The sequence below is a fragment of the Biomphalaria glabrata genome, chromosome 4 (genome assembly GCF_947242115.1).
Source record: "Biomphalaria glabrata chromosome 4, xgBioGlab47.1, whole genome shotgun sequence".
Lineage (NCBI taxonomy): Eukaryota > Metazoa > Mollusca > Gastropoda > Planorbidae > Biomphalaria > Biomphalaria glabrata.
The window spans coordinates 47782341-47801246 of record NC_074714.1 but is presented as its reverse complement, the minus strand read 5'-3'; the positions used below and the strand labels follow the sequence as shown (position 1 = coordinate 47801246).

The window sequence follows — 18906 nt, the reverse complement described above, 5'->3', positions numbered from 1 at the left end:
ACACTTGGATACATACAGGACGTAATAGTCTTCTCTTTCCAAATGAATGTCTGTAATTTATAAGATAAGATAAGGCTAGTGAAGTGACCAAAGTAAAACACCTTGTCTTATCTTATAATATTCCTCTTTGAATGCCCCTTCCTAATTCCACCTTAGGCAGACCCTACTTCCACTACAGCCCAACATAACCAACACCCTGTACGGCAGTGCTGAACAACTGAAGAAAACAGCACACTTTTTTTCTTGGCACAGTCTGCAAAAGAGCTCACAGCTCAGCAGCAATACAGCTGGCTACAAGAAGAAGAAGGAGAATCTTATAAAATACAGACGTTACTTCAAAAAGAAGATGATTACCTCCTACGCGTTATGCATCACAGCAGCAAGGCAGCACGAAGGAAAACGAATTGAAACTCAATGAGATTGAGGTGGGGGAGGGTGGGGACAGTTGCGTTTAACAAGAGATCGTGATTGTTTTCAAGAACGTAAAAATGAATATATATATATATAAATTATTTATTTATGAAAACCTATTTTTTCTGATATTATTAAGACTTATGCATATTAAAGATTCTGATAAAAGAAAAAGGACGTAACATAACTTCAATATAGAAGAGTGCTCAAGGAAAACTTCAATATAGAAGAGTGCTCAAGGAAAACTTCAATATAGAAGAGTGCTCAAGGAAAACTTCAATATAGAAGAGTGCTCAAGGAAAACTTCAATATAGAAGAGTGCTCAAGGAAATAATCGTTTTTTTTTTTTGAAGGACTTCCGGAAAATATTTAGAGATTACCATTGTTTGAAAATGATCGAAATATCACTAGACTCTATGAATCAACGAAAGATTTGATAGCTACCTGAATACTCTCATGGATTTATTTCTGTGCTACATTTCCTACAATGACTGAACATTGACATAAAATTCGAACTGAACCTTGACATTTGTAAGTAGCCTTTGCAATTCTGAAGTAGCTGATTGTTAGTTTTACGAGCGCCTTTGTGATTGCGTCGATCATTTAGAATTTAGAAACTATTCAATAATGCATTCAGATTCTGTAAACATAAGTGAATATGTGTTACGCCCAATCTACGAATCATGAGAGTTGGTGTAGACTTTACATTGAGCAATGGGAGTATTAATGAATAAGTTAAGCTTAGGTCTTAGCGTTCTGCGATTAACAGTGAGGGATTTAAGACGTAGGCGTCCTAGGCTCTCCGGCGTCGTTCTCCATAGATCGGTCATAGGCAACTTTCACAGGCTCTTCCCAGCTGATTTCAAGTCTTCTAAGAAGATTCGACGCCATGTTTTTTCGGCCTTCGTGTTATGACTGACTTCGGTAAACGTGTATCGTCTTGTCTAAGGATATGTCCCGCGACTTGGTGGGCGAGTGCCCGTGCGGGAAAGGATTTCTCTATTGATGACATGGTCTTGGTATCTTATTTCTAGGATCCTTCATCAAACATCGCTGCTGAGCCACGTTAAGCGTCTTTTCAATCTTAATGGATGACTTCCACGTCTTGTAAGCGTAGGTGGCCGTAAGGGCAGCGAGTGAAAGACTAAGAACAATCTGCCAATTCGGTACCCTTGTTTTGGCGCCCCCGCTTTGACGATGGCCATTTGGGCGACTGCCGCTTTGCCGATGGCCATTTGGGCGACTGCCGCTTTGACGATGGCCATTTGGGCGACTGCCGTTTTTACGATGGCCGTTCTGGTGCTAGGACTTCTGTCGATGTTTTAGAAAACACAAAAATTGTGTTATAAACATATTTTTTCTATACGCAAAGGAATACATTTAAAATTAGCGAAAAAGTAAACTTTATTTTTTTTAAAGTTTTGAATATTTAACAAACAAGAAAAAAAAAAGTAAAAACTTTTCTAAAAAATACAATGTCTCCTTTATACTACTTATTGAGCTATTACTTTTCTTTTAATAACTAACGAATGTTAGATTTTAACAAATGGAAAATCTTTAGAACCGTTTTCGAGTTTTTTCCCCAAAAGGTTCCATGAAAGTACGAGTTGAAAATACGTATTGCGCTAAATTAAGTGAACTAGATCTTTATAGCAAGTCAGATTCGTACTTGAGAACACGCTCCTCACCATAACATCAATTTGAGGTGCCGTTTCGGTCAGGAGGGGGGGGGGCGATCGCCCCACGTTGAATCCCACAGTGATTACAGCGCAATATGAATTAAATTCTTGATATTTTTGATTATTATTTATAACATTCGTCAACAAGATACAACAAATGGACCCCTCTCCCCCCCCCCCCCGACTGTGCCGATGTGGTTGAGGTTGAGCCTTCTTTTAATAAGGCTTGAGTTCGATTCCAAAGATTAAGGAGGAGTGCAGTACTTGACGTTGCAGGAGTGCAGTTCCTCCGTAGCTCAGAATTTTGAAAGTAATAATTGGCTTGCGCAGGCCAGTACCACTCTTTACACTAAACTAGAACCCTCTTTTAAACAGCACAGGACACATGTGTGAAGAGAGTGAGACAGCCTGCAAACCGCACATCGAGTCGGACCCCAAAGAACGTAAGTTCTCAACAACCATTCATATTTACAGGTGACCCTTCCCCTTCAGGCTCTAGTTAGACCAGCGGTTCTCAACCTTTTAAATTCGGCGACCCCTTTTTACAATCCACCACTCTGCCGCGACCCCCCCCCCAACACACACATACAGCAATAGAAGAATAGACAACCACATTTTCGGTGGTCTTAGGCGACCCCTGGCCAATCGTCAATCGACCCCCAAGGGGGTCGCGACCCACAGGTTGAGAATCCCTGAGTTAGACGATCTGGCACATGGCTCACAGCAAGAGTCTTTTTGCAAAGCTTACATCAGCTCACTCTATCTATTTGGTACAATCTTTGTACACGTTATTTCTCCCACCATCCATTCCTGGATTAAGTTGAAACTTATTATTCATTGTCCCTAGCAAAACATGAATAATTTAAAATTAATTAATTAATTTGATTATGGGAAATAAATATTACTGTATTGATATATGTGGCATTAAATGTACAGTTCTTCCAATTAGCTTTTTTGTGTTTTAAAGTATCTATTTACATAATTCTTTTCCTCGCTCAAGAGTTTGGACGAGAAGAAGAAGTAAAGGAAAGATCACTCTCTTATTTCTGCGGATAGTCATCCCACGAAAAAACAAGAGGGAGGAGAACAAGTATTCACCGGCCACTACGGATGGCTGCCTGGTCGTGCGGTTTGCGCGCTGGACTGTCGTTTTGATTTATTAAAACCCTGCCCGCTCCCATCCCCCTTCGTCCTTCAACTCTGAATGAACATCCGAAACATGTAAAACATTTTACAAACAAACATTTTACAAACACTAAATAGCAACGCCGGACTTAACCATTGTGACCTAGAAGTCATGAAAAGAGAACTAGTAATCTACTATGTATATTCGCTCGTCACTAAATAGCAGGGCCGGACTTAACTATTGTGGGGTCCTATGCGTAACGGATTTTGCGGGACCAAGTTTGGGTAGGGAAGCGGATAATAAGTAAAATTTAAGAGTTTGTATTAAAAAATAAATTCTTCTTTGCATTTTATTCATTCTTTACTACGTACAGAACTACTTTACGAGCCTTGCGTTTAGCGAAGTCATACAGTATATCATAATAATTCTGTTTCCTACATAGATCATGCTCAATGGCAAAAATTACCAAAGGTTTTAATCTATCTTTGAGAATTGTTGACATCATGTATTTCTTCATTAGTTGGAGGCGCGAGAAGCTTCTTTCACCAGATTACACAATTACGGCTAATGCATAATGCCGTTTTTTTATTTATTGCGCGTAGGATTGGCGTTTTCCATATTGAATGACACCCCAAAATGACAATTTTTTTCTATATATTCCATATATTTTAAGGACTTTTTCGTATCTTTTGCAATTTCGGGAGATTTTCAGGAGCTCCTGGTAAATGGACAGGAGGGCGTGGGAAATCTGTTTTAAGTTATAAAATGGTTTAATTTAATAAACTATTCACCTTAAATTAGCGCGGGTCCTATGAAAGTGCGTGTCCTATAAAAGTGTGGGGCCCACTGCGGTCGCATAGGTTTGCAGTGGCCTAAGGCCGGCCCTACAAAATAGCGGTGTATGCTACGCCACCGGTCGACTAGTTTGTTTATATTTTGCTTGTTTATTAAATCTAGATCTAGATTTATTCTACTTTTGCCTTCTGAAACGTTTGTCACGCACTTAAGTCTATCTAGGAACTTTACAGCTAATATAACTGTCTTTGAATGGAATTTATCCTGTATATCTATATATATATGGCTCCTTTTGTCTCGAAAGGCAATGGATGCGCCCAAATGAGTCACTGGTTTTGGCTTAATCTTGAGACGGGGCAGAATCTGGTGTGGCTAATCAAGCCAATTCTAGAACGGCAGACTTTGCCACAATTCGTACATGTGTATGCCTCTGATTTAGGGCTAGCAGACAGGGCAGCTTTCTTTTTATCCCTCTTGATTAAAGCCGCTTCAATTCATTTGTTCTCAGCAAGGGTTGTCCCAGCACGCACAGTCTGTCTCCATGCACTCCGGTCTTTGGCTATGTTTTCCCACATACTTTCGCTGATGCCTGAGGCTCTCATGTCTCGCTTGCAGACATCTCTATATGTTAGTCTTGGGCGGCCCTTGGGTCTGACTCCTTCCACAAGCTCAGCATATAAGATATCTTTCGGGATTCTGCCATCTGGCATGCGGGTGACATGTCCGAGCCAGCGTAATCTTCTTTGTGTCAGGAGAGCATACATGCTGTTCATATTGGCCAATCTTAAAACTTCCTGATTGGAGACATGGTCACTCCAAGAGATGCCCATTATGCGTCTCAGGCAGCGCAAGTGGAAACTATTCAATCTGTGCTCTTGGTACATGTATGTTGACCAGCTCTCACTGCCATAAAGGAGAGTGCTCACAACACAGGCGTTGTAGACTAGGATTTTGGTCGCTGTGGTCAATTTACCATTTTCCCAGACGCGCTTGGAGAGTTTTGCCAATGCTGTGGTAGCTTTTCCTATCCTTTTTGTCAGCTCGATGTCTAAGTCTAGGTTACTGACAATTGTTGAACCCAAGTAGGTAAATTCCTGCACCACTGAAAGGGTGTGGTTCCCAATTTGTATTATAGGTATTTCTGCGACGTCTTGTGCCAGGATTTCGGTCTTGGAGAGACTTATAGTAAGGCTAAACTCTTGACAAGCAGCTGCTAAGGCGTTCACTAGCTTCTGTAGACCTCCTTGTGAGTGAGATACGAGTGCCGCGTCATCGGCAAACAGCAGCTCCCTTATCAAGATACGACGCCTTTTCGTTTTGGCTTTAAGACGTGCCAGGTTAAAGAGCCTTCCATCGGATCTGCTATGGATGTATATTCCGTTTTCCAGGGATTTAAAAGCACTGGATAGTACGAATGAGAAGAAGATGCCAAATAGTGTAGGGGCCAGTACACATCCTTGTTTGACACCGCTGTTAATGGAGAATGGCCTGGAGGAAGAACTTTCAAACTGAACGGTTCCCTGCATATTTTCGTGAAAAGCTGACACTAGTTTTCTTAACTTATTTGGGCAGCCGATTCTCTCTAGTACAGCAAACAGACCGCTTTTGCTAACAAGGTCAAAGGCCTTGGTCAAATCAATAAATGCTATGAAGAGGGGCTGCTTTTGTTCTCTGCTCTTCTCCTGTAGCTGCCGAAGAGAGAAAATCATATCTGTTGTAGATCTACCTGCCCTAAAGCCACACTGCGACTCTGGATAAACACGATCTGCCAGGATCTGTAATCGCTTTAGTAATACTCTAGCAAAAGCCTTTCCGACTATGCTAAGCAGTGAGATGCCTCTGTAATTGTTACAATCAGAGCGGTCGCCTTTATTTTTATAAATTGTAACAATGTTGGAGTCTTTCAATTCCTGGGGGACCATTCCTTGTTCCCAGCACAAGCTTAGCAGTTCATGGAGTGGTTTGATTAGGGCATGTTTTCCAGCCTGAATTACTTCAGCAGGAATGCCATCTCCTCCGGGTGTTTTCCCATGTGCAAGCATGTCAATGGCAATGCTCAGCTCCTTTACTTAGGGCGTTTCGTCTAATTCCGTCAAAACTGGAAGTGATGGGAAGTTGGAAACAGCATTTGGTGAGATGGCGTTTTCAATCTGGTAGAGTTCTGCATAGTGTTCAACCCATCGTTCCATTTGCAGCGCACGATCGCTGATGATTGAGCCATCTTTTGACTTGAGCGGAGCACACTTGCTGGTGTGAGGTCCAAAGGCTTTTCTCATGCCCTCATATAGTCCTCTTATGTTACCACAGTCGGCACAAGATTGAATATCTTCGCATAGCTCCTGCCAGTATTTGTTAGCACATTGTCTCGCTACTCTTTGGGCATTGTTACGTGCAGCTCTGAGCCTTTTTAAGTTGCTTGGGGTGGGATCCTTCTTGTAGATTAGCATGGCTGCTCTCTTGTTCGTAGTGGCAGTTTCAATTTCTGGTAGACTAGCTTCAAACCAGTCTTCGCTTTTCTTGGTTTTGTTTCCAAAGACCAGTGATGATGTTTGGTAGATTGTATCACGCATAAACGTCCAGCTTTTTTCTACCTCAGTCACAGAGAAGTTTTTAAAAGCTTCCTCTAATTTGTTCTCAAATTCGGTGCAAAGATCAGGATTTTTTGTGCTAGTAGTATTCAGGCGTGATTTTCTTTTTCCCTGTGATGTGTGGATCTTAGTTGGCAGCAGTCTTGTCCGGCAGGACACTAAAGTATGATCAGTATCACAATCCGCGCTTTGGTAGCTACGTGTCAGCAGTATATTTCCAATGTCCTTTTTTCGTGTCAGTATCATATCCAGCTGGTGCCAGTGCCCAGATCTAGGGTGCCTCCATGAGACACAGTGCTGTGGTTTTGTTCTGAAGTATGTGTTGGTGATGCAGAGCTTATGTTATGTGCAGAATTCAAGCAGTCTTTGTCCGTTCCCATTCATCTTTCCGATTCCAAAAAGCCCAAGACAGTCTGGCCAGGTAGTGTGATCTGATCCTACTCTGGCATTGAAGTCACCTAGAAGGATCATATGTTCTTTTTGAGGAATGTTTGCAATGGCTTCTTTGAGGTCTTCATAGAACTTGTCTTTGTCCTCCTGAAGCGAGCTTAGTGTGGGGGCATAGGCACTAATTAGAGTGACTTTTCCAGATGCTGTCATCATACTTATGCTTAGTAGCCGTTCCGAGCCACCAACTGGAGGGACTATCATGGGAAGAAGACTGTTCTTGACAGCAAAGCCCACACCATGTATTCGAGTCTCATCCTGTAATTTATCCTGTATATCTATAAAATTCTAATAACCTATATGCACAGAATCTGGAAGAACAATCCCTCTGTAATCATGCATCTATCAACTCATCAGCATTCTCCTTGTGTTTGTATATCTTCCTGATTCTTCCGACACGACTACAGCAACCACCTAGAAATATACCTTTTTAAAAGTCTGGATAAGGAGGCGCGGTGGCTGAGCGGTAAAGCGCTTGGCTTCCGATCCGGTGGTTGCGGGTTCGAATCCTGATGAAGACTGTGATTTTTGGGCGCCTCTGAGTCCACCTAACTGTAATGGGTACCTGACATTAGTTGGGGAAAAGTAAAGGCGGTTGATCTTTGTGCTGGCCACATAACATCCTCGTTAACTATAGGCCACAGAAAAGGGAACTTTACTTTTTTTAAAAATTCCTAATTAAAATTAAAAATTAAAATTCCTAATTAAGTCGTAAGTTGTATAGAATAGATAGAGAAGCAAGTGACTAAATGGTGTTTATTTACGATTGGTGCGTGAGTTCCATTAATAACACAAGATTGGATTGGGGAAACATAATGGAACTTCCAGGCAGCTCCTGCCAAAGCCGCCATAAGCAGCGAGTCCAATAGTAGACTATAATGACAGATGCACTGATAGAAGTTGCCATGTTGAACAAGTTTATCTTTAACTCTCTCTACACAGAGCCAAAACTTGGTGAGGAAGATGGCGAGCCATGTCCTTATACCGGTTTGACTAAAAGGTAACTTTTGGTAATAGTGGTCTATGAGACATGCACCAATTATTGTCCCTGACAAGAGCAGACCACAGTAAATTCATAATAGTTCGCTTGGAAGACTTTCATTATTCCCCCTTTAAATCTTCGACACGATTATAACATTACACGAATATAATTACAGTGGTAATCATTTGTGGTTTCGCAAGGTTGTCATTGCCGGATGTGGTATTGGATGTAAGCGCTCCACCATCTATAAAATGCTCCCAATGGCATGAGTTTCAAATAGCCCCTGTTAACCAGTCCAACTTATGGCCTTCACTCTTCAGGCGTAGCTCAGATATTGAGTCCGGCGGAACTGTTTTCACTAACAGAAAAATTGGCGAAGGCGAGTCACTGGCGCCTTACCAGTTAGCTTCGGGCAAGAGGGTCTCAGTAGCCATTGCTGGCTAACCACCTAGTCTTAGAAGGAAAACTCCACAAACCATATTATACACACACAGCCTCCAAAACACACACACACACACACACACACACACTCACAGTTTTAATAGGTCCTTATATTTTTTGCGACAATTTTTCGGAAGATTAAGATTAGATTTAGAAGAGAAGCCTACATGTAGATCTAGATCTAGTCGTTCTAAAATTGTGCTACACATTGTCCTTAACTACAGTCTTGACAATTTCTACAGACACACACAGACACACACAGACATACACGCCTTCATGCAGATGTTCCTTTTTGTGTGTAACCTTCACTAGCACCCCATAACTGCGTAGCTTTTGTAGACATTGTAATCAATTCTTGCCATTGAGCGTGATCTATGTAGGAAACATTGTAATCAACCAATCCTTAGGCTGTCAAAACTGGGACAGATTCTGTTTTCGTAATGGCCTCAGGAATAACTAAGTAGCCTACGTAGTGAATGAATCATTAGAAATAACTAGAACGACGAAGAATAAAGCACCAACCAAGAAATATACCAGTTATATGAAGACCCCTCAGTAGTGACACCAACCAAGAAATATACCAGCTATATGAAGACCCCTCAGTAGTGACACCAACCAAGAAATATACCAGCTATATGAAGACCCCTCAGTAGTGACACCAACCAAGAAATATACCAGCTATATGAAGACCCCTCAGTAGTGACACCAACCAAGAAATATACCAGCTATATGAAGACCCCTCAGTAGTGACACCAACCAAGAAATATACCAGCTATATGAAGACCCCTCAGTAGTGCAGGAAACTGAAATGGAACAAATTATGTTGGGCACGTCACCTTTCAAAATTGTTTACACTCTCTAACTAAATGACCATTAGGGTCACTTTTTCTGCATAGATTTTTTGTCCTTTTTTTTTTTTTGAAAGTTATCAATCATTTTAATTCTTCACTTTCGATTCGACACGACGGCCTAGAGGTCCTATTCTCAAAGACCCGCAGAGAGGCCGCTAATATTGTCCTCACGCTGCCACAAATAGAAATATATAAGAATTCTTAACTATTGAAGATAAAGACACTGTTCAATAGTCCATTAGGACCAGGGGCGTAGCTAGGAATTTGCCATCACTTTGCTGACCGGGTGGGGGCTTGAACTTTTTTGGCCCCTGCATTTTGCGTAATATTTAATATTTATTGTAAAATTTTCAAATTCCCCCCCCCCCTCCTCCCCCACCCTAGCTACGCCACAGATTAGGACAACCCAAATATATTTTACATACAGTTAGCTCCACCAACGTTGGTAAGATAATTAAACAGTTATTGAGAGTAAGAAACAAACTAAAACAAATTAATTCCACTTCTCTTATTCATGCTTCGTAATGAATACAAACTAAAAACGCAAAATACCTAGAAGACTATAAGATACTAAAAGAAACAGGGCCGGTCTTAGCCTGATTTGACCGATTGCTCCAAATTGGGCCCCGCGCTTGGCAGGGTCCCCCGCAATTTACATTTAGCATATCACTATTAATCATGGCTCTAGTTACAGGCTTTTGAGAATCTAGGACTTAGGGGTTCACATTTACATATTTAGTGTATCATACGATTGATCTAATTTTATTTAACCCATTGGCGCTTATTGCATTTAAGTTTGTTCCTTAGCATGTTGTTTAATAAATGATGTAAATGATGATATATAATGATCTAATTAATAGTAATAGTTGTTATAGTAAAAAAAAATAGATGCAAGGCATAGAAAGCATCCATTAAAATGGGCCTCGCAATTCGTATGTCCGGCCCTGAAAATTTAGTCAATTAACTATTGGTAATAAATTATTTTGTTTGGTATCTTGAACATGGGAAAGAAATTGTAATAGACTAAAGTGTTGGTATAAGCAGAATTAGTCCCCTTAATAGTGAACACAAACCTGAAAAATAGGTCGAGACTATAGAACAGCGGTTCTCAACCTTTTTAGCTTGGCGACCCCTTTTTATAACCCCCCACTCTACCGCGACCCCCCTCCCCACGCACACACATACAGCAATAGAAGAATAGACAAACACAATCCATTTTTACGATGGTCTTAGGCGACCCCTGGCAAATCGTCAATCGACCCCCAAGGGGGTCGCGACACACAGGTTGAGAACCCCTGATATAGAAACAATAGATAACTTTACAGTCGTTCCCAAGTTCTCTACTAGCAGATTGGTTACCGAGTTAGCTTGAGAAGCCCGAAAAGGCTTAAGCCATGACTTAGACTTTAGGTCGTTCCCCTTTTTTTAATGTTTTTTTTTTATTTGTATAAATGCTTTTTTTAATGTTAGTCCATACCTGTTACAAATTTAATTACAAGACTGATCCAAACCAATGGATGAAAGTACGCTGAACATAATCTCTCTGGTGGTTTGTTTTTTTATTTCAGTATTTTAAAAATATTTTCTTGTCAAAGACTTGAAGACATAACTTACACTTGATATTTTCACAGGGAAATCAAGATTCTGAAGGGGAGTTGGGCCTTGATCAAACATCGTGCGCTCTTACATGACGACAAGTGTAGCATTCTATCTTGGTGAGCTGCGCTCGCTTTAGGAACGTTAGCAGACGTTCAGTTGATGATGCTTGGATAGGTACATAGTGTCAGAAATACATCATCAGAAATGTTCACATACAGATGTAAAGGTCTAAGCAAAAAAAAAAAAAAAAACATTTAGGCTGGAGTGGATTTGAGAAAAGAGTCTGATAGACTTAATGTAAGAGGATATCTTAAATCTAAGATGCTATCCTAAATGTAAGAGAGTATCCTACATGTAAGATGATATTCTAAGCCTAAACGTAAGATGATAGTCTAAATGTAAGATGTAATGTAAGTATAAAATGATAGCTTAAATGCAAGTTGATAAATGTAACTTAAAGATAGTCAAAATGTAAAATGATAGCTTCAGTGTAAGACACTGGCGTATCCGGGGGTGGGCTGGTAGGGGCGATACCCCCCCCCCCACTCGGCCGACCCACCCACCTTCTAGTACATTGTCGTGCAGAACCGTTTGATTGTCTAAGAGCTGAGCCGAAGGCTCTTCGAGCTCTAGGTTTGAAAAAAATAAAACCTGATTGAACAGGAAAAAAAACACACCTGTTTGAACAACCGTTCTGTCTGAAAGAGATCCAAGTCAATGCCTATGTAAAGCATTGCTATTTCCGATTTATCTGGCACTCCGGGCGCATGGACTAGAATGCATGGCCGAAGGCCGAGTACACCGGGAACCTCAACCATTTTCCTATGTTGTACCAAGCTAACCGTGAAAGAACTCGCCATTAATATAACGGTCCCTCAAGGAACTGCGCATCGACAGGGCCGTAGGAGCTCTCTTACAACTCCGCTCCGTGCAATGGGACCACTGTCGTGTTCCCTTGAACACTCCCACTCGAGTTTTGTTTTGCTATTCACTTAGCCTAACAACTTCCTCTAATGGTCGTTTCCACCCGAGTGCCACGTTGAGGCAGAACAGCGTACCCGGCCGTGCAGAGCCTCACAGACGTATTGGGCACAAAGAAAAAATTGCCAGGCCAAAAAAAAAGGAGAAGAAAGTTTTTCTATCACCACACAAGAAAGAGCTATTGATGGAAAAACTTTCCTTGGATCGTAGTGTTTATGAAATAATAACCCCATCAGAACAACTTAATGATACATATGAATTTTAGTCGTTTTTATTGAATTCTCAGATGGAAATCAATCTCGATGGTTCTCCCAGCGGCATAGACATAGACAAAAACGAATTTTGTCTGGGGGCTTCAGGTAATTGTCGCAATTTCTCCAGAAGTCTCCGAACTTCCAAAACTAGAGATTCACTTGTATTATCTTTTTGTAAAAATCGATTTTTTTGCGAAATAGTAATGCTTAAATAATGAATACACTTTATTTCGAAATTAGAAACTTTTCGCTGTCTTAAAACGTTTGGAGGGGGGGCATCATGAAAAACTGCCGCACATCAAATACCCTAGCTACGCCACTGCACCTACAAATGAGCTTTTTTTTAAAAAAAATGTTTTTCAAATATTTTTTTTCGGCGGCAATCCTCAAAGCCCTAATCTAAATATGTAGGGTATCTTATCTTTTCAAGGAACAAATCGGTTGTATTTGCAATGTAGTAAGGGCCTGTAAATTCATATTAGAATATTTTTCAAGTAAAACATTTTCAAAAGGTCCTTTTTGAATAAAATGAATAATGAGCTTTAGGTCAGGAGAAAGCGTTTCTGCTGTGAGGAGTTCAAGAAAACGGTTTTGGCTTCGCCCCGACCTCCACTGGGGAAGCTTACAGCGCTCCCATAGACCCCTTAGCTGTCAAGACAAAGGCCTCACCGTGGCTGTTTGTTTTTTTTTTTTTTTTACAAAGGTTGAGAAACACTGCTTTTTAAAAAATTCGTTTGGGTTGGGTTTGGAAAAAAATCGCCCTCCCCCCACTCCAAAATTCTGGATCCGCTAGTGGTGTAAGATGATAGCCTAAATGTAAGGTGATAGCCTAACCATAAGGCGATAGACTAACTGTAAGATGATAGTCTAAATGTAAGATGATAAATATATATGTAATATAGATAAATGTTAAGGTATTATATGAAATCTTAAAAGAATATGTATGAATTTGAAAGAAGATTCGGAAGCACTTTGAGATTTTGTGGCTACTGCTAAACATACGCACACACTATTATCATATAGTTAATGTGTTGGTGTAGGATAGGTTTTCATTGGTAGCTATTACCTTCTTCAATGTTAAATAATGACGAACAGGATTCGCCAATTTGTTTATTTATTACATTTTGCAGGTTTGTGGGGCACGTGCCGAATTTCAGGGCAAGAATGGAAGAGAAATACCCAAAAACACACCCATTTCATAAAAATTTAGTGGATGACTACATGAAAACACATTCAACGAATGTATTTTCGACCCTCGAGAAATTTGTGCAACTGCTCAATTTTCCAGTCGAGTTAGAAATGAAAATGAGATACGTAGCGAAGGAACATATCCTCGCTACCCCGAGTGTTGGGACCGAGTTCCTTAAAGTAAGCTTAACATTTGAGACTCCTTGTGCTTGTCTACTTCTATCTTGGCTATTTTGGCTAATTTTTTTTTACTTTTTTTTTTTTTTTTACAAAACTGACATCAACTCACTCTGTCTGGTAAAAAGTTTGTACACGTTTATTCTCCATTTGTAAGCCTCCATGCAATAGGGCTCCTTACTGGAATTATTCACTTATTCCCAGGTATCTGGCAGTGCTCTGTAGGGTCCTCTTGTCTCCGTAAAGAGCGAGAGTGAACTAACACCCCACACACACACACACACCGAATGCACCAGTTCTAGTTTCTAGACTAGTCGTATCTTTGATAGTGTTTCTGAGCACCCTGCAGTCATAGAGGATGTATGTAACTGTTGCGTCTTCTGCGTGACAGTGTCGACATCTGAAATCGTGATTCTCTCGGATCCTAGAGAAGTAGGCTCCTATCGGACAGTGTCGACATCTGAGATCGTGATTCTCTCGGATCCTAGAGAAGTAGGCTCCTATCGGACAGTGTCGACATCTGAGATCGTGATTCTCTCGGATCCTAGAGAAGTAGGCTCCTATCGGACAGTGTCGACATCTGAGATCGTGATTCTCTCGGATCCTAGAGAAGTAGGCTCCTATCGGACAGTGTCGACATCTGAGATCGTGATTCTCTCGGATCCTAGCGAAGTAGGCTCCTATCGGACAGTGTCGACATCTGAGATCGTGATTCTCTTGGATCCTAGCGAAGTAGGCTCCTATCGGACAGTGTCGACATCTGAGATCGTGATTCTCTCGGATCCTAGCGAAGTAGGCTCCTATCGGACAGTATCGACATCTGAGATCGTGATTCTCTTGGATCCTAGCGAAGTAGGCTCCTATAGCAGAGTGTCCAATTCGGAATCGTGCCAAAATTATCTGATCCTTTCTGCCACCACTCGTCCTCGAACCTTCCAGACTTCCCGTCCCGAGCTACAAAGGTTCAAGCTTTTGTACCATTTAGACTTGATCCATTTACAAATCCTCGCTTTTGCATTCTCGTATGTTAGCGGCTCCTCTTGTGGGTCTAGAAGCGTTCCTAAATTCGCCAAACTGTCGGCCCTCTCGTTTCCCCGATTCCACAGTGTCAAATATGTACCATATGTACCTTTCGAGGCGCTCCACACACGCCATTGTTTTAGCAACTCTCCAGAGCTTGCAGGCAGGAAAGTGAGTCTGTAAAGAGGGGGGGGGGAGGGGGGACAGTGCCACAGTTCCTTCCTCAATACGCTGTTTTTTTTTCCGACACTCAATCTCGGATCAAGCTGAAATTTTGCACAATTATTTCTTTTACCTGACAACACAAAAATAAACAAGGTTACAAAAGACAGTTTGTGTGGAAACACAAACTCAAAATCGGCCCCCGAAGTAAAATGTTTTACATAATTCGGATAATCCTTCAGAGTTGAAGATAGTTTACTTCCTAGTCCAAACCTCCAGCAGGACGACGGGGGATGGGAGCAGGCAGGGTTTGAACCTTCGACCGTCGATAAATCCGAACGACAGTCCAGCGCGCAAACCGCACGACCAGTGGTCCACCCAGGTAGGCTTCAATATTTTCAGAAAGAACATCCGAATGAAATTATATCAAAGACAAATGAGAGATAAGAATGGAGAAAGAAGGTTAACAGATCTTGTGTAGTGCCCCAACCGTCCCGCAGATCTAAAGATAGGTGAAAGTGAATGTAAAGTTACTGGCCTAACTAGTTTGTGGTCTATAGGGCAGATGATGTAAAGTTCATCTGTTTTTGTGGCCTACGGTTAACGAGGGTGGCATGTAGCCAGCACAACGACCAACCGCCATTACTTTTCCCCAAATAATGTCAGGTACCCATTAGAGCTGGGTAGACTCAGAAGTTGAAAATCCCAGTCTTCACCAGGATTCGAACCCGGGACCCTCGGTTCGAAATAAGTAAGTTAATTGTTTTGAAAAGGCTCAATCTCATATTCGAATCCTCAAAAAAAAAAGTATGTAGGAATGACTTTTGCAAATTAAAAAAAAAAATTACGGAAATGAAGTTTATAAGATTGCTATTCGTTTTTAATTAGGTCTAACATATAATGCATACTAATTAGCTTTTTCTCTTTAAAAAACTGCTTGCATAATTGATTTTAAAAATTAGAATTTTCACTTTCAGGAAAAAAAAAGTAGCCGTTGCATCAGAACTTTGAATGGTCTAAAATATTGTGAAGTCGGATTTTCAATATCTTTTCTAGTTTACGAGATCTAAACGGGACGGACGGACAGACGGATAGACATTTCGCACAAAACTAATAGCGTCTTTTCCCCTTTCGGGGGCCGCTAAAAATAAATAAAATAAAAATAATAAAACCAATTAGCTAATTAACTATTGGTAAATTATTGTTTCGTTTGGTATCTCAAACAAGGGAAAGAAATTGTTCTTGACTGAAGTGGTGGCATAAGCTGAATTAGTCCCCTTTTTAGGACTCCGCTCTAAATTGAAACTAACAATATATAACTATACAATCTTCCCTAGTCATAAATACCTCACTAGCATAATGTTTAGCACGTCGGCCTGAGGAGACATTAACCACCAGTTCGAATTCAAGTCGTTTCCTTTTTTTTTTTCTTTTTTTTTGTAAATACTTTTAAAAACTAATTACGGTAAAATCCACCCAAATATACCTTTTTTTCTCTCCTCCCCCCCCCCCCCCTCCATTTTCTCAACTGGTCCAGACAAGTGATAGGATCATAGCGCATGGAGAAAGCTAAAAGCATGAAATTGCGCGCGCTAAGCAAACAAAAAAAAGAGTGGTAAAAACATTTTTAATCGCACATATCTTTTATTGCAAATTTAATCACATGACTGATCCAAACTAATTAATACAACTAAGTTTAATAGAAGCTTTATTTTTATTTTTTTTTTTTTTCAAATATATTTTTTTTATTTTCTTGTTTGGTGTACATTATTCTTTCTCTATACGTGTCTTTCTAGTTCTCTAGTTCTCTTGTCCGTCTTTCTGTCTGTCTGTGTTTGTTCTTGGTTATGATCTTTGGACTTCCCACCAGAAAAAAAAAGAGCATTACGACTCAAGCTCAAACCCTCTGCAGGATTTTGGAAAAGGAAAAACTGTAAACATGTAACTGTAATTAAATCAAGATGGCTTCTAGGTCTCGTGACTTAAAGCTACTCACCTATCTTCTTATCTTATCTTATAAATTATACAAGTTCCTTCAAAGAAGATAATTATGTTCTTCGCGTATTTAAATGCTAATTTAGTCGTGCCTGTTAATAAGAGATATAAGCTATACTTGTGTATGTTAATTATAGACTTAACTCTTTGTTTCTCCTGGCTGATTCAGGCAACCCTTTCCATATTGTAATGACACTAAGGAAGAAGGTGCACTTACATGATTTCATCCTAACATATGGAAATGTGACTATCTTATTTTCTTTCTAGGATTAAGCCTTTATATCTGTTACTGTGTATGGTATTGTATGTATTATTGCTACTTGACTTTTTAGTCTTCTATCCAGAAGAGGGCGCGGTTGCTGAGCGGTGAAGCGCTTGGCTTCCTTGGCTTCCACATTCTGGTGGAATCAACGTTGGTATCGTCAGTTAGGAGAGAAAGAGTTAATCACATGACCACATCCCTCGTGACGCTCCTGAGCTCTATTCACTCTAGATTTTTCTACAAACTTCGCCAGTCATCGCAGTTTTAATATAAAGACTGTCGTCTTGGCTCGTCACGGTGGACCGCTCGTCTAGCGCAGGCCTGGGGCGATTTGCGTCGGTTGACTACACACATACCCCTACTCCCATCTGAGTCACCACCAGGTTTATTACATTATTATAATTATTATTATTCCAGCATGTCGAAGCCAACTTTGGTATTTTCATTGCCAACTGTCTCTCTTTGGGTGAGGAAAGCCATAAGGATGAGAGAGTCCAGCTGTATGTGAAACTGATCAGCGTCTACTGCCGGGTGGTAGAGATGGAGGAGCAGGAGTTCTTGAAAAAGAAAGGAAGATGTTGCCATGTCTTGTAAACGTGGCGCCCTATAATCACGCCACCATCTCCATCAGTTGTTTAGACCCTCGGGATGGTGCGCCTTTACTCCAGGTGGAGTTTCAATAAAACAAAGACTTTATTATGATATAGTTTTCATTGTTGTATTTGTTTAAAATAATGTCAATCTTAAATCTTTTTTTTTTCTTTCAACGCCATAACGTTCAACTAAGGTATTTTTTACTTTTGATCTCTCTCTCTCCTCTTTTATTTTCTCCCTCTTCTCTCTCTCTCTCTCACACTCTCTTTTCTCTCTCTTCTACATTTTTTCGCTTTCTTTTTCTTCTTTCAATCTTTTCTCTTTCTCACTTCTCTCTTTCTCTTTCCAGTCTTTTTTTTTATCTCTCCTCTCTGCATCTTCTCTTTCTCTCTCTCTCTCTCTCTCACTCTCTTTTCTCTCTCTTCTACATTTTTTCGCTTTCTTTTTCTTCTTTAAATCTTTTCTCTTTCTTACTTCTCTCTTTCTCTTTCCAGTCTTTTTTTTTATCTCTCCTCTCTGCATCTTCTCTTTCTCTCTCTCTCTCTCTCTCTCTCTCTCTCTCACTCACTCTCTTTTATCTCTCTTCTGCATTTTTTCGCTTTCTTTTTCTTCTTTAAATCTTTTCTCTTTCTCACTTCTCTCTTTCCAGTCTTTTTTTTTATCTCTCCTCTCTGCATCTTCTCTTTCTCTCCTCTCTCTCTTTCTTTTACAACCTCTAAGCTGCTACTCTTTGCCTTGCTGAAAGTATATTCGACTGAACAGAAATTCCAACACAAGCTGTTCTAGAACTGAGATTCACTTATTGCGTCAGTTTAAAGAAATTATAAATGTATACTTCATCGCTTTGCTTGCATGCCGTCATTCGCTCCAAGAGCAATCAGGGGAAAGAATCAAATTATTAAACTAATTAGGTTAGAACGCTAATTTCTTTTTTCTTTCTGCATTTAATATAAATATTTAATCCCAAACGCGGTCAAAATCAGGGGCGGACTGGGTATCAGAATCGGCCCGGGCATTACCATATAAACCGGCCCACACATGAATGGCGTCATATCATGGTCGTTTTTCGGTGGAGGGGATTTTTTCTACCCCCCTCTGCAATGTATATGTATGTAATTAATCTTCATTACATTCCGACTTTTCATTCTTTCGGGCGTTTTTGTTTAGCCTAGAGTAGGTTCTTCTTTTAATTAGTGGAAAGACAGTACACACCACCAAGAACAGTTAGGCTGTCAGCGCTCCCCCAGCTGGGTCCGAGGCTTCGCCCAGATCCAAGCATTATTTCCGTTATTTTAAGCTTTAAAAAAATGCATATTCTGATGTAGCCTATCTACAGTGCAATTAGTTTGCTACT

General features: G+C 40.4%; 1 protein-coding gene across 1 annotated transcript; it reads left to right on the top strand.

Annotated features, from left to right (window-relative positions):
* Positions 1 to 743: 743 nt before the first annotated feature.
* LOC129925637 (uncharacterized) lies at positions 744 to 17662 on the top strand. Its single transcript, XM_056025318.1, has 6 exons — positions 744 to 942; positions 2466 to 2533; positions 7989 to 8046; positions 10952 to 11035; positions 13285 to 13522; positions 17376 to 17662. Exons 2-6 carry the CDS (start codon positions 2476 to 2478, stop codon positions 17550 to 17552), a joined length of 615 nt encoding a protein of 204 aa, XP_055881293.1. The 5' UTR covers positions 744 to 942; positions 2466 to 2475; the 3' UTR covers positions 17553 to 17662.
* The last annotated feature ends 1244 nt before the right edge of the window (positions 17663 to 18906 follow it).